This window comes from Thunnus albacares, chromosome 11 (genome assembly GCF_914725855.1).
Source record: "Thunnus albacares chromosome 11, fThuAlb1.1, whole genome shotgun sequence".
Classification (NCBI taxonomy): domain Eukaryota; kingdom Metazoa; phylum Chordata; class Actinopteri; order Scombriformes; family Scombridae; genus Thunnus; species Thunnus albacares.
The window spans coordinates 6,720,214-6,736,015 of NC_058116.1; the positions used below are offsets into that span (position 1 = coordinate 6,720,214).

At 39.0% G+C, this 15,802-nt stretch overlaps 1 protein-coding gene across 6 annotated transcripts in view; it reads left to right on the plus strand.

Moving 5' to 3' along the window:
* The window catches only part of abcb6b (ATP-binding cassette, sub-family B (MDR/TAP), member 6b), a 31,450-nt gene that overhangs the window by 10,447 nt on the left and 5,201 nt on the right, over positions 1-15,802 (plus strand). For 3 of the 6 annotated variants that reach the window (XM_044365189.1, XM_044365188.1, XM_044365194.1), the window contains 8 exons: positions 223-299; positions 457-520; positions 2,346-2,431; positions 2,860-2,917; positions 3,352-3,456; positions 10,300-10,474; positions 10,622-10,734; positions 12,121-12,215. In XM_044365189.1, the coding sequence (XP_044221124.1) occupies positions 223-299; positions 457-520; positions 2,346-2,431; positions 2,860-2,917; positions 3,352-3,456; positions 10,300-10,474; positions 10,622-10,734; positions 12,121-12,215 (773 nt within the window). Of the gene's footprint in view, positions 1-222; positions 300-456; positions 521-2,345; positions 2,432-2,859; positions 2,918-3,351; positions 3,457-10,299; positions 10,486-10,621; positions 10,735-12,120; positions 12,216-12,507; positions 15,266-15,802 lie in introns of those variants that run through there. The other 3 variants (XM_044365191.1, XM_044365190.1, XM_044365193.1) reach the window with 3 other exon arrangements.

Consider the following 15,802-nt stretch of genomic DNA (forward strand, 5'->3'; position numbering starts at 1 on the left):
ATCTTAATGACCAGTAAGCATCCTTGGTGATTAGGATATGACCTTGTTTTAATACCTGACCCCACTGATAATGATGCACATAAAATGGACATGAGACTTGACTCATTCTTCATTTTTAATGGCTGTCTAGTTGCTGCTTTACTTATTGATGATTATAGGATTAGTAATGTTCTGTGGTGGTGTTTAATGTTTAGGAGCTGTATGTGTTTCCTTTCCCCTCAGGTTGGAGATTATGTTCTGTTTGGAACCTACATCATCCAGCTGTACACTCCTCTCAACTGGTTTGGTACCTACTACAGGTGAGATTAATATAAAGTACAGGATGTGTGTTTGAGGGGTGTTTTACAGTAGCAACAGTGCATATTAAATGCTGGTGATTGTATTTTCACACTACCGTAGCTACCGCTGTTACGGCTACTAATAATACAAATAACTATAGGTCATGTATCTCTGCAGGCTGATTCAGAGTTCATTTGTTGACATGGAGAACATGCTGGCTCTGTTGACAGTGCAGAAAGAGGTGAGTCATGAATCATATCAGGTGCATGATTGTAATGTAATTCATATTGGACCAAGTTAGTGCTAACATCATTCTGCTATCAGTGTTAATGAACTCAACAACTGATGTACTTTACTTTGATGTTTATATGCTTAAATGCCACATTATGATAATAATTATTTGGATGCTGAATAGTAAAAAAAAAACTTTATGGTCGCTGATTTAATCACAATCCAGGCAGATTTAGTAAACAAAATATTTTCTACACCTTGTCAACAAATACAACAGATGTGAAGGAAGCAGTGAGCTCTCTTTTGCCAAAACTGCCTCCCTCCTTCACATCAGGTCAGGACCTGGATTCAGTGTCAAGGACACTTCAGCAGGATGACAGAATCCAGTTGTTGTGTTTGAAAAGCCTCCTTAGAAACTGATAATCACACTCAAAACAGGCTGATAATGTTGTGATATGAGAAAATGTCAAAAGAGTTCTCAACCTTCGACTTTTTATCTCTTAAGTGGCCCCCAACATTGAATGTATTTAACATTTGCCTGACTTCAAACTAAATTCCCTTTGAGATAATAATAATGAAGTTGAGAATGAAGCTGAGTTGAAGATAATGCAGCTAATGTAATCAAATGTTTGATATGTTTATTATTTTTCAATCAATTTGTTATATTATTGGAAAGTAAAATATTACTATGATTAAAGCATTATTTAGATAATAGTATTTAGCTATAATACAATCAATGTCTTCTCTTTTATTAAATATGATACAAAATAAGAAAATAATTACATATTTCAATACTTAGAAATAAATTATATAAAGAGGCCTTTGGTGAATAAAAATGTCAATCAAAATATAATAATTACATATGTATAAATAAAACAAAAATTGTTTGATGGTGTTGATTTGTGATCAGTCTGCTTCAGTCCTGCTTGAAAACAGAAACTCACGCAGTCAGAGGTCAGCGGATTAGGAGGTCAACAAGTGTTTGTGTGTGACTTTGTGTGTTTGTGTGTCTTTGTGCGCATACACATACTAAAACACAGAGTCTGCGTGTATGTCTGTGTGTGTACGTCTGTCTTTGTGCGTGTGTGTGCTTCGGTGGGAAAAGGCGTCCTCCGGCTGCCTCACTAAAGGCTCCTACATTCACAGGCCCTTGATATGGTAAACAGGCACATGAATGTAGACAAAAGCATTAGAGCACCTTAAAAATACAGCGGCCCTTTTCTTAGGCTTGGGAAGCTGCAGGCGAGGGGAGTCAGCAAGAAGGAGGAGGAGGAGGAAGGTCAGGAAATAGAGAGGGTTTGTAAGAACTGATGGTGATAAATTGTCAAACTGCAAACAAGCTTTTCTGTTTTGAAAATGTTTGGATTGCCGTTTCAGAATAGAGGAGGGAACGCAGAGAGGGTGAAAAATGGAGAAATGATGGGAGGAAGAAGAAGAGGATGAAGGGGCAGAAGACAAAGAAAAATATTTATTCTTTGAAAAAACTGTCTCAATATTCTCTCTCTTCCTTCTCACTATGTTTTCTTCTTCCTCCTCTCCTGTCATGCCTTCCAACTGCCTCTTCTTCTTGTAATGTCCTCTCCACTTTTCAATTTAATGAAGATATTTTTTGTATTTTTTACTACTACTACTTACAAAGAATGTTTTTTCTGTTGAGCATGACAGATTATTCTTGACCAAATCCAAACTTTCCATCATTCTGAGCTCTTTTGCTGCGTCCAAAGTCAAGCTCAACCGGGACGAAAGGATCCAAAAGTGCTTAGAATAATGTCAAGGCTTGCAGAATCAGGTACATCTTTTAAATCACTTCTTAAAACCCCCCCCCCCCCCCCCAGGTGGAGGACGTTGAGGATGCGCAGGACTTGCAGCTCACAGCAGGTCAGGTGGAATTTGACAGAGTCTCTTTCAGCTACGTGTCGGGGTGTGTAGCCAACAACAAATCTGTTTACAGCTGAAACCCACTTTTCTGTTTTTTGATTCAATTCAATTCAAGCACACAAACAAATCCACATAAAAACAATAAAGTGAAATAAAAATGTTACAGGAAAGGTCAAGAAACTAAGACTTATTCTATGGACCTCACATAAAAAATAATATGTGAAGACATATTGATAAGTGTCCTCCAGCCACGTTAAATTAACTGGAATACTTGGCTGGCTCCTTGGCAATTATTTTATAGTATTACCAATGCATTGGATGAGGACAAAATAACTATTTCATACTGTACGTCTATGAAGTGAACTAATTTCAGACATTACAACCAGAGTTAATGGATCCTGTTGAGCCTTACTGTTATCTGATATGTGTGTGCATGTGTGTGTGTGTGTGTGTGTGTGTGTGTGTGTGTAGCGCTGAGGTTCTCAGAGATGTGAGCTTTAAGGTGGAGGCGGGGCAGACAGTTGCTCTGGTAAGTTTCCACCTGTTTACAACATCTATGTTTCTATTGTCTGTAAAGTCTAATGTCTAGTGGTATCCAGTCATGTAGATCGTTTTGGTTTTATTTGCTCAAGTTTGGAGATATCTGTCTCTGAGATTTATTCGTTGGAACTACTTTCTACCAAAGAAAAAGTCCCCATTCAAACTGTTGACAGGGTGTTTAGTGAGACAGTGGAAGTCACTGTTTCTGGAAAGAGATTTTTGTTGTTGATTTTGTGTTGAGAACACAAAATGAAAGTAGAGTTGAGTAGCGTCTGTCAACCAATCAGAGCCAGTGTTCAAGCTTGTCACTGAGGATGTAACTGTGGCACTGATAGAAATCAGGTATATTGTGTGTTTTTCCTGACAGTTTTACCTTTGTGTGCGTGCGTGTGCATGTGTGTGTGTGTGTGTGTGTGAGCACAGGTTGGTCCATCTGGATCAGGTAAAAGCTCCATCCTGCGTCTGTTGTTCAGATTCTACGACCCTCAGAGTGGCTGCATCCGCATCGACGGTCAGGACATCTCCAAGGTAAACGCACACACACACACACACACACACACACACACACACACACACCTTAATTCACCACAAATCAAGCAGCTTTTTTACTTTTGCTTGTTTTAACTCCTTAACTACAAATTATTACTGCCAACAGTTCTTCCAGGTTTTCAGATTAATTTCCCTCCTCCCAGGCAACTGTTTAGAGGTGCTTGTAGGTGGATATTATCACCTTTGGACAGAGCTAAAATGTTTCCCTGTTTCCAGTCTTTATGCTAAGCTATCATTCATACTTAATCGATAGATATGAGAATGTTGTCAATCTCATCTAACTCCCAAAATGTTTCTAAAACTACATTTCTCTCTCTCTTTTGTTTGAATTTCTATCTCTATGATTCATGTCTGTTTCTCCTTCTTTCTCTGTATTTCTGTCTCTCACTCTTCATTGCTGTTTCCTGCTTTTGCCTCACGCACCTTGTCTTCCACTTTTCCTCTCTCTCTCTCTCTCTCTCTCTCTCTCTCTCTCTCGTACAGACGCACACACACACACACACACACACACACACACACACACACACAGCTGGGCTGAGTGTGTGAGCTCCAGTCACACTGTGAATAAATCATAGTAAAAGGTTTGTGAATAATGTAACAACGAGTCCAGACGCCAGATGTGTGTGCGTGTGTGTGTGTGTATGTATAAAGATAGCCCATTTATTGTAGATGAAGTAACTCTGTTTATGATTTGCCAAAAGTCTCAATAAAAACCGAACAACACAAGCAGTTCACAACACTCATACACATGCACACCTGTTTTAGTACTTCAAACATGCTGTTCAGATGAAGAGGCTGGTGATGATTATGAGGACCCTCGTTTATACTATAATTACACAGCAGGAGGACCATTTAATCAACACACACACACAAACATGTGGTATTCTCTTTAATTAGAGTCAGACTGTTTGTCATTCTAGTTTTTAACCTTCTCCAGCAGGAGGAGGAGCAGGAAGTGGTGAAACTCCTTAACGTCCTCTGCTTTTTCTGGAGGCCACAATTAAAATTCACAAAACATTTTTCCGCCAATTCTCTCTTCATCCACTGACTATCATCTGTAGTCGTGCATTTCTCTATTTTCTCATTTTTTTATGCCAGGAAGAACAGAAAACATTTATTATAAAAACAGACTCGTAGATAGTTCAGTTCAATTCCTTTTATACACTATTAATTCACTACTACTAATTCAAACAATTGCTCTGTTAATAAGAATTGAAGACATATAGTGGCTTTGATGTCTGCCATGTGGGCGTTGATTGACAGCTGTGATTGATATTAGGCTCACCTGCTGCTCTCCTCGGCTCCAGGACTCGTACTCAGTCGGACTATAGTAGCTAACGTTAGCCCAAGTGTGCAGTGCTCAGTGTTCCCAGTAAGCTTGCACTCCTTATCTGGAAGGTCCTGGCTCTGAACGAATAGATGGCGCCAACCGTAAGCTACAACTCTTGGCTGCAATGCAAACCAATGTCACACCTTGCTGGATTTTCTGTGTGTATTGCAGCAATGACATATATTAAGAGTCACGATAAGAGAGATGTATGGTATGTTTTGGGGCTGTGCTTGTCTCAGTGTGTCACACTCAGCTGCAATGGTTACTGCTTGCTTATCAAACCTCAGCGTAACCCATGCTACCCTCTTTTATCCCAAATTATGATTTTCTGGGTTTACTAGCTGTCAAAGATTGTAACTGAACTGTTGGTTGTATAACATGGTCAAAGTTCCAAAACGTATGTAAAAATGCTACTTACAAGTCAATAGCCCAGGCTTCAGCCTGCTCTGAACGCTTCATTTGCAAAGTTACCTCGACTTGTGATGTCAGATTGTTTGCACATGCCCACAAACGGCTGTCCGTTCCATAGCCTTTGTTGCTAAGGTTGTTGACATTGTCCACCTGTGTATTTCAGATTGTGGCTCAAACATGTACTGATGTATTTGAGAAGTTTCCATTTCGAGTAGAGAACCAGAAAAAGAAGTGAAATCCTACAACTATTGTTTCTTTAGGTATAACCACCCCAGCCTCAGGATGTCTGCTGAGATGCAGCTTCTGGATGCTAACCAATCAGAACAGAGTGGGCTCATCGGGAGGGGAGCGTTAAAGAAAGAGAAGCTAGACCAGCCTGTTTCAGACAGAAGCATAAAGATTAAGATAAATAAGGAGTTTTTTTCAAATTGTAAATCATGCAAAGATATCCCAGTAGAGTCCCAGAATATAAACATAGACCTGTAAATGTGCATGATACATCCCCTTTAATAGCTACATTATGTCATCATCTGAGTTATTTGTTATGGAGAAGAATAATGGAGGTGAAAAAGAGAACAGCCATAATAAAATAAACTATTAAACTGCACGATAATTCAGTTTTAACAGCTCAATCACGTCTGAGAATAGGTGGGAGATATTCAAGATGAATAAAAAAAAAACGAAAGATTTTGGATCACAAGGTGGTCATAAAGTCTCACCTCCCTTACGGAGTGAGGAGAATGTGGAGCTCTGGGTTTAATGCCAACAGTTTTTACACACCATCTGTTTCACATGTTGCCTGTTGTCACTCTATTAAAATCCACCATTCTTTTCATGTTGCACTCTATAAATACTTTGTTTAATGTGTCACCATCAAAGGATTCATTGGCCTGTTTAACACAGTAAAACATTGTCCATCTTAACAAGTCATTTTATCTCATCTTCCGTTTTAATTATGCTTGTAAAAATTGGTCAGTATGACGAGATATGTTAAGTCCAATGCAAGGAATGTTTCAACATTTTGAGATGAGAGGATTGTTATTTTTGTATGCTAAGTGTAAAGCTGGAGCCAGCAGGTAATTAGTTTAGCTTAGCATAAAGACTGCACGCAGGGGGACACAGCTAACCTGGCTCTGTCTACCAAACGTAATCTGATGCCCGCAGGTGCATGGACAGGTTCAGATTTCTGTCTTAAAGGTGCAGTGTGTAGGATTTAGTGCCATCTAGTGGTGAGATTGCAGATTGCACAGATTGCAACCAACTGAATACACCCCCTCACCCCCTTTCAAGCATGTAGGAGAACCTATAGTGGCCATGAAACTTGCAAAAAACATGAAAGGCCCTCTCTAGAGCCAAGTGTTTGGTTTGTCCGTTTTGGGCTACTGTGGAAACATGGCGATGCAGCATGGCGGGCTCTGTGGAAGAGGATTCTCTCCCTATGTAGATATAAAGGGCTCACCTTAAGGTAACATATTCCATTTCTGCCAGATGCCACTAAGTTCTACACACTGCACCTTTTAATACGATACTCAAATGGCCATATTTGCATTATGAGAGTTATTGCTGTAATCCTTTCTCCTCTTTATACAGGCCATGAAGTGGTCCTAATGCTACAACACTAAAAAATTGGGGACAAAAACCAAAGTCCTCCTTCTGTGCAAAAATACGTTCTTAAATTCAGCTGAAGCTAAAATGATGCAGTCTGAGTTAGCCAAATCAAGTCTTTTATTCCTAGATGAAAAGTGTCTCTCGGCTCACCTCCAGGCAATGTGCAGCAGAATCAGGTGCTTCTCGGAAAAAGGCGCACACTAGAGCACACCGATTATCTTCACTAAGATTGTAAACCGTAGTAAAGTAAATTGGTGAATTAGTGGCTTCAACAGCTTAAAGGAGAGAGAATTTCTACTGCCGGTAAGCTTCTCGATTGGTTCTTTTTCATAGTTCATGTGAGTTTTGCTGCACTAAAATGTGTGCAGTTTTTTTGCTTTTTGTGGACACATCTCAGTCTGCTGGACCTCTGTGTTTGTTTCCGGACCATTTGTCCTGTATCATTCTGTGTGTCCCTGCATATGGCAGCCACATGTGGTGAAGCTCTGATAAGTCCGACTCTGCAGGCCGACGGCTGGTTACAAACTGCAGGTGTGAGTCATCGCTTTTGTTGTGTAAGGTGTCAGTCAGATTTGCTTTTTTTAGACTTTAAACGACACAAACAGCCGTTTCAATTTAGTTTAGTTCCTGCTCAGTGATGCTGCCAATCACGGCTCATAACTACCTGTTTGTTCTTGTTCTGCTGTGACACACCTTCCTGTGTGTCATGTTGAATCACTGCTGGGTTTAAAGCAGACTGACAAAGAGGAACAGAGGTTTATGTGTAGGAAAAAGAACCAAGAACCTGTCATTCATCAGCTATATAAATGTGAATTGAATTGATGAAGTTATCAATGACTTAAAGCATGAGACAGGATGTGTTGGCTTCTTCAATATGTAACAAAAACATAATCTCTCCCTAACCTAAAGTGTTTTAGTAGCGGTGGAGTCCAGTGCTTTGAACATCCAACCACCAACCTCCACCTGCTCTCTATGTTTTGTGCGATATAACTGCATGGATTGGAAAAATCATTGCCGCTTAACGTGATCCAGGCAGCAATAAATGTTTTGGGCAAAGGCAAATCATATATAAAGATATTTTGTAGAAGAAAGGGTTGGTGAGGTCGTATCTTAAATACATCATCTTACAGATTGACTTAGTCGTTAATGGTAGTCTTTATTTCTTTTGTGTGAGAACAGCTGTTTTACACTAATTCTTCCTCCTTTTGTTCCCTTTTCAATGCATAACAATAAAAGGCTCTTTTTGTTTTTATCCCTCTTTGTTTTCTTTTCCCTCTCCATCTGTCTCTTTCTCTTTTTCTAACATTTGTTGTTAGAGCTCTGTCAGCCCGCCTCGATCAGAAACAGATGCCGTGTTGTTCTTGAGTGGAATAAATACCAAAAGTAAACGTCAAAGATCAAATTAAAGGAAAGTGTTTGATTATTAGCCAAACCAAGCTGGTGCAGGAAATGGAATTTGTATTGTTGTGGCTGAGGAGGAAAGCTTTCCACAGGAAAGGCTGTAAGTACTGCGCACTGACCAGAGAGTCATTTAAAACCGGAAATTATTTCAGGAGAGATCAAGGGCTAGATTCCCGAAATTCTACGAAGTCTCTTCTGAAAAAGTGGAACACATTACGACTATTTCATCGATACATGGTTTGGACATTAAAACAATCAGACCAAGTTGGATGGAGTCCCTTCTGGTCGGCTCCGTCTGCTTATAAATCACACAGTGTGTAACAGTTAGGGATTTTGATCTCTTGCTTTCTGGTGAAGATAATTTAAAACATGTTAGATCTTCACAACTGAAGTGACAAGTGTGTATAGGAGAATTTATTTTTAAAAATCTGTCTGAAAATAGTAAGCTAAAGAAAAACAGCACGGTGTCGTGAGTAGTTTTGCTATCCTGTTGACAGTTTTACCTCATTGTTTAAACGCTCACTTACTTCCAACTTTCTCTGGACAAAATTAATATTACATTATTTTAATAATATTAGGGAGTAGGGCTGAACTTTATATTACACTTGTCAAAAAAGCAAAGCCCTGTCCAGTGTAACCAACTGTATGTCAGTTGTGGTGCTGGGCAGGTACAGTAGCGTGCAGCGGGTTTATCAGTACGAGGAGTTTCTGAGCTGGAAAAATCAAAACAGTGAGCTGAAAGATGCTAAAATGCTCTGTACATAACTACAAGCAATCCCTTTCACATTACACCTACTCGTTTGATTCATCATTAATATAAAAATATGAATCAGCACAGCTTTACATCACTACTTAGTATTCTTGTCATGATGTTAAACAGTCATGCTAGGCAGGAGTCAGCGGGCTGTGGTGGTTATCATTGAACATGGAGCAACTCTCCACTGTTAAATTCATGCCATGACTGGTTAAATATTTCATAAAATTTGTGGTGTTGCCACCCTTTGACACAATACCTTTATTACATCAGTGTTAGTAAAATTAAGCCACACTTTTGACTAAAGCTGCAACTAACAATTATTTTTTATTATCGATTCATTTGTTTATTATTTTCTCAATTCATCATTTTGTCCATAAAATGTCAGAAAAAAATTAGTGCGAAATGTCTGTAATCCTGTCTCAGAGCACATGGTGATGTCTTCAAATGTCAATCCAAAATCTGTCATGTATGACACAGAAAAGCTTCAAATCCTCCCATCAGAGAAGCTGCAACTAGTACATTTTTAGCATTTTTGCTTTAAAAAATTACTAAGTCAATTATTCAATTATTAAAATAGTTGACAGTTAATTTTCTGTCGATCAACTCATCGATTAACAGACTAATCGTTGCAGCTCTACTTTTAACCTCTTGGTTCTTTCGGACATGACTCATATTTCCCTGATTGGAACACACGCACTATGGAGAAGGCTTGTTGTTTTCTCTTGACTCTTGACCTGAATATTTGATTTAAATGTTGGTTCAGCCCAGGAAAACACTGTCTATAACACACAAAAAAGATTTTTTTTTTTTTTTTTTTACAAAATATGATGGGAGTTGTGTTTCCTTGAGTGTGTGTGATGAAACAATAGCTAAGTAATGAACATATTAAGTTTCGGTTAAAACAGAGATGTACAGAAGCGAAAAGAGGGTAAGTGGGTAAAGTCAGATATGTAAAAGCCTGGGAGAGAGAGACAGGGAGACAGGGAGACAGGGGCAGAAATCAGTGTAGGACATGTGTGCCTGTCTGTGACCTCGGGCAGCATGCATTATATAGTATAAGATGACTTAAGCCATACAACATTTATGTAGACATATACTGTGTGTGAGAGAAAAAGAGCAAGTAGAGATAGAAATTCCCCCTATTCAAGTTTGCATAGTGACCTGCAGATCTGTAGATCACATACTGTATATTGTTAGTGAAGAGCGATGTACAAACCACCTATGTGACCTGACCTGCAAGAGATAAGAATAACCAGTGAATTAGTTTAAAAACTGTAATAAATCTCTCCTTCTTGTTCCCCTTTCTCTGTTTAAGGTGCGTCAGTCTTCTCTGAGGTCACACATCGGCGTGGTTCCCCAGGATACCGTTCTTTTCAACGACACCATTGGCAACAACATCCGCTACAGCAGAGTTACAGCTAGCCGCCAGGAGGTGGAGAAAGCTGCCATGGCTGCTGACATACACACCAGGATAATGGAGCTACCTCAGGGTCAGGCTGGGGTGTGTGTGTTTCAGGAATGATGATGGTGGTGATAAAGCATCCTATAACAGGACATTTTGCCAATTTGAATCCTGTGATGATGATGATGATGATGATGATGATAATGATGATGAAGATGGCTTTGTGTCTGACCAGGTTATGAAACGGATGTGGGGGAGCGTGGTCTGAAGCTCAGCGGTGGGGAGAAGCAGAGAGTGGCCATCGCTCGAACCATCCTGAAAGAGCCTCGGATCATTCTGCTGGATGAGGTTAGAATATATGAACACTTACACACAGAGTTACAGCACTGATAAACCTGCAGACTAACAACTCGTTCAAGCAGACCAGACAAGTGGCTGCAATGTGAGTGGCATTGTTCACACACTTTTCTGCATATTTTGTGTGTACTTGGAGGATTAGAGCAGAATCATCCCTTTACGTCACCTCATATTTCTTTAGAACTGTGATTTTTCACAATGTAAACATGGCAACACAGTTACTATATTGTTAAAGATTCCTTCCAGACATGTGTAAAGACATAAAATTCTTTTATTCTCTTCTTGGAATAATAATTTGTGTCTGACAGTTGCTAAAATTACATCTACGTGCCGCTGTTGTTGAAAAATCCAGAATCTATGAATATGCAAATATCTTTCATTTCAAATGTTTTCCTGCTGGACACCAGATATCTCCTACTTTACTGAAAAGTCCATTCTAAGTTTCATACGGGACCACGATTGGCTCCGATCTAGTTGTGATGTCACAAATCCTACTCACAGGTACACATAACAAAGTCAGATTTAAACTGACCACAGAGAGAAAGAGCTTTCTAGCATCAAACTCTGCACATACATCATTCTGAACAGTGAAAGTCAAACATCAAAGTGAAGGAACAAGAAGTAGAACACATTTTAGAGGAGGAGGATTTTAATGTTTAGGTCATATCATAAAAAGCTACTGTAGAGGTACCATATAGATGCAGGTATTTGTGGACAGGCTTTTTCTTTTTACTCTTATTCAGTTCAACACAGAAAACAAGAAGAGAGACAGACTGGCTGCTATTTATCAGAAGTTACAATCCAATGAAGCTCTGTTTCATAAATTAAAAGAAACTCAATTAAATATTGGAGTACAGTTTTTCACAACAATGCAACATGCATAGAGTAACTGAAACCCTATAGCGTGAGCAGCATGTTAGCAGAGTAGCAGGAACAGTGTCAAGTGTAGGTCAATGCTCAAAGCTGAACACAAGATCACTGTAGTTCCGTGCATAAAACAGAAAAAATTAGACTTAAAACATAAAAACTTGCTTTGGATTGCGGTTATGCATGTGTAACATGGATGAAACACAAACCAAATTAAAATAGAAGCATATGTGTTCTGTGAGACGAACGACTGAAAAACACAGCTGAAATGCTTTCTATGTAGACACGGCGTAACATGTAACACATTGATTTGATTTTGATTGTAGTAGCTAGTTTGGGTCTTAGATCTTCTTGATCCCTGGATGAGGATGCCTGCTCCAGCTCACTGAGTCTATGTCAGATTGATTGATGCCCCTCACTGTTCTGTGTCATTATAGTTGCTCTGTTTACATTGAAACAAACAGTATTTCATTTGATTAAACACCACTAACATGTTGTTTGGTCCACCAGGCCACTTCTTCACTGGACACACAGACTGAGAGGAACATCCAGGCTTCACTGGCCAAGGTCTGCACCAACAGGACGACTATAGTGGTCGCACACAGGTGACATTACTACCAAGTTGTGTCTCGCTGGGAAGGAAGCTCTCTGCATCCTTTCTTTAAGCATCTTAATAAGATCCCTTGTTTTACTCATACAGTACTGTTTCTGAGCGTTTAGACCAAAACCCTAACATTAAGTGCAAACAGTGCGACAAAAGTTACAATTTGGGCTTTAAATGCAATGAAAGAAAACGCACTGGAACAAGGTTGAGCAATTAGGGTTTAAAAAGCAACAACAGTTAAATCAATGCAACCAAAATTACATTAATTTAGCGATCAGAACTTAACTTTGCAGCACATCAGCTTCATCCACAACGGAATAAAATAATGTATCGTCTGCAAAGTGGTTTGGTAGGGATTCAGCAGCATCAATATACAGGAACATCCACCACCAGTCATTCCTGGACAGTCAGGTGAAGCATGAATATCTCTGTCAGCTCTAACACCGATGCTAGACGTCCTATTTTCACTGCCTCTATCTGTATGTGTGCCAGTTCAAAGCAAAAACACGGTCCAACACGGCGTTGGATATGAGTCTGCTTTTTTGGACACGAGTGTATAAACACACTTTCTCTTCTAGGACCGACAGTGGTCTGTTACAATGTGATTACAGTAGCGATGGTAATACAGGACTAAACTAAAAAGAAAAGCCGAACGTGAGTAAAAGAGATGAAAGGAAGGAGGGTTGTGGTGAAAGGAAAACAGGATTACAGCAGACACAAAGAGAGGGATGGAGAGATTAAATGAAAAGCTGATTGGAGGACATGAGATGACGTGAGATGACAGGTCAACAAAAGTAAAAGAAACAGATGTCTGGTTATTCGGCAGTCGGAGTGATATTGGAAAAGACTTGAAAGGCTCTGGCACTCGCTGACATTAAAATACATCAGGAGCGAAGCAGCTTGTGGTGTTGATTCCTGCCACACTACATGAGCCCATTTTGCATCACTTCCTCTGTGGTCCACATTTCATAGAGAAAAATAGTCCAAAGAATTATTTTATCTTGTTTCATGTCTAACATTAGTAAACCATGGTTTACAACATTATTAGATCATATGTTTCTTTCCATGCAAAGTGTACGTTATGTTTTGTGCTCTCTAGAAAAAGTTGGTGATATTCTGTGTGATACAAGAGGCAATGTATACCTTCTGCTTCACTGAGATTGTTACTATCACCTGAGTTGTTGTTTTTCTCAGGTCATAGTCCTCTAAGTTAAGCTGTATTGTCTTTTTCATATTATTGGACCTAGTGGCATTTGAAACTAAACATCAAAACCTTGTAGTTGTCTCCAAATCAACAAAAACACAATGACAATTCAGCAAAAAGTTATAATAAGCCAAAATACAGACTGAAGGTTCCTTAAAATTCTATGTAAACTCAAAAATCAACTCAAAAAACTCAAAAAAGAAATTATCGCCACAACTTTAATGAAAAGATCATGTGTGCAAAGTAAATATGATGCTGCAGCCAGCACCTCGTTAGCTTAGCTTAGCATAAAGACTGGAAACGGGGAAACAGCTAGCCTGGCTCTGTCCAAACTAAATCTGCCCTAGCAGCATCTCTAAAGCTCACTAATTAACATATTTCATCTCACTTGATTAATCCATACAAAACTGAAGTGTTAAAAGTAACAATTAGTTGTATCACCCGTGGGACTATTTCTTGGAAGGGCACAATGACTTCCTCTGGTCTCAGGGCAAGACTCCAGGATGTTTTGCATGTTCAGTTTAATTTTCTCAGTTCTTCTGTGGTTTGAACCAGAAGTGTAGCTAATAAGATAGTCAACCACTAATGGCAGCTATATAACCAAGAAACAACCTATGAAAGTAATTATGTCAATTTGTCTCAGGTTGCAATTTATCTTCATCTGTTTCTCCTTGAAAATGAACCGAGCAGGCAAGCTCTTTGATCAGTATTCTAGCAGATGTTTTGTCTTGTGTACTCTCTGTCTCTACTTTCTAGATAAGACCTTATATTGACTGGCAGTCTTTGAATAAGTTGATCCACCGGCTTCTTAATCTTTCAGTAGCAACACCAGATGGAGTCTGGTTGTAGGATCAGGACTGTTTATTGACTCAATCCGTCTGCCTTCAATTAAAATAAAACACACACACAATCACTAGAGACAGGTCATGGTTTGAACTTTAAAGGGTGAGCTGAAATCTCCTTTTCATCAGGTTCAGTTATTGGATAGAGGGATTTTTATTTTGGTAGCTATCTGTTAATATAATCCAGCCATATGAACACTTCACCTTGTTACTCACAGTCTGGGTGGTAGTGCAGTGTGGTTTTATGGGAAGTTATGTATGGGACCAGGTGTAGTTACTTCCAGGAGTCTTGTTTTCAATGTGAGGTTGCCAGCCAACCAGCTGAGACTTCAGGAAGTTGTTGCGTCTGGCCAAGAAATAGTCCAACACGTATCCCCCGGGTTAGGCTCGTGGTCACATTGGCTTTATACAAACAAACCGAACCAGCACTACTTCGTAACATAATATTATAGCAGGATAGTTACTGTGTTGTTGCAATGATTGTATTGATTAAAAACAGAATTGCATCTCTTCCATCAGATACACCTGAGATGGACACGGCTGAAACACTTCCTGAGTAGATAAGCTGTACCTCTCTGTGAGAAAAGTGAATAAACATATTTCATTCATGAATGAAATTCATAACTGCAAACAAACACCTGGGTCATAGGTGTCTGGTTATACTGTCTGGTTACTAGAAATTAACTGCCAGCCAGTCAGCATCAAGAATTGTCATTGGCTATGACATAAATTAAATATTATATCCACAATTCTTTTACATGTCTAAAAATAAAGTTAATGTGTTATTTATTTTGCGCGGTATTTCACATCAAGACTCTATTGACCTTATGTGGACTGCCCATTTCTTACTTTCTTCCATTTCTGGTTTTTGTCTCTTAACTTTGGTTGCTATCGCTGGCCGTAGTAAATACAAATAAGAAATTGTGGTCCTGATCAGTACACACAGCCTTGTATATACTGTACATTTAAAAACAAGTTAAAACAAGTTAAAAACACACATCCAAATCTTTGAGGACATCATATGGTCTGACACCACCACATATCAGATTAAAAACACGATCTACAGCAGATAGTTATGTTCAGTATTAACTAGACAACCTCTGAACTTCTGATGATGATATCATGTCATTATATACACATAAATGAAACACAAATACCACAAATTCTGACCAGTCGCCATTATAATAGTAACATGACTAATGTCCAATTAGGACCAAAGGCTTGAATAGAGGCTTGATCTAAACTGTACAGTCAGTGAGTATATTGAGTATATACACTATATACACTAACAACATGCTCTACTGTATTAAGTTGTCATTTTTCACAACAGACATTTTAACATGTACAACAAATAAAGCACAGGTGTAATTAATAACATGAATCATGGCTGCATTCCATTTAACGTGTGCAGGGCACCTAAATGGAACATTGTTAATGTTATTAGTAACGCCTGTGATTTTCCTGCTATTACCAGTCAATGTCTGCTATGAAAAAGTCAACAAGTTATCAACTATGTTTTCATTTATTCAATCAGGACTAAAA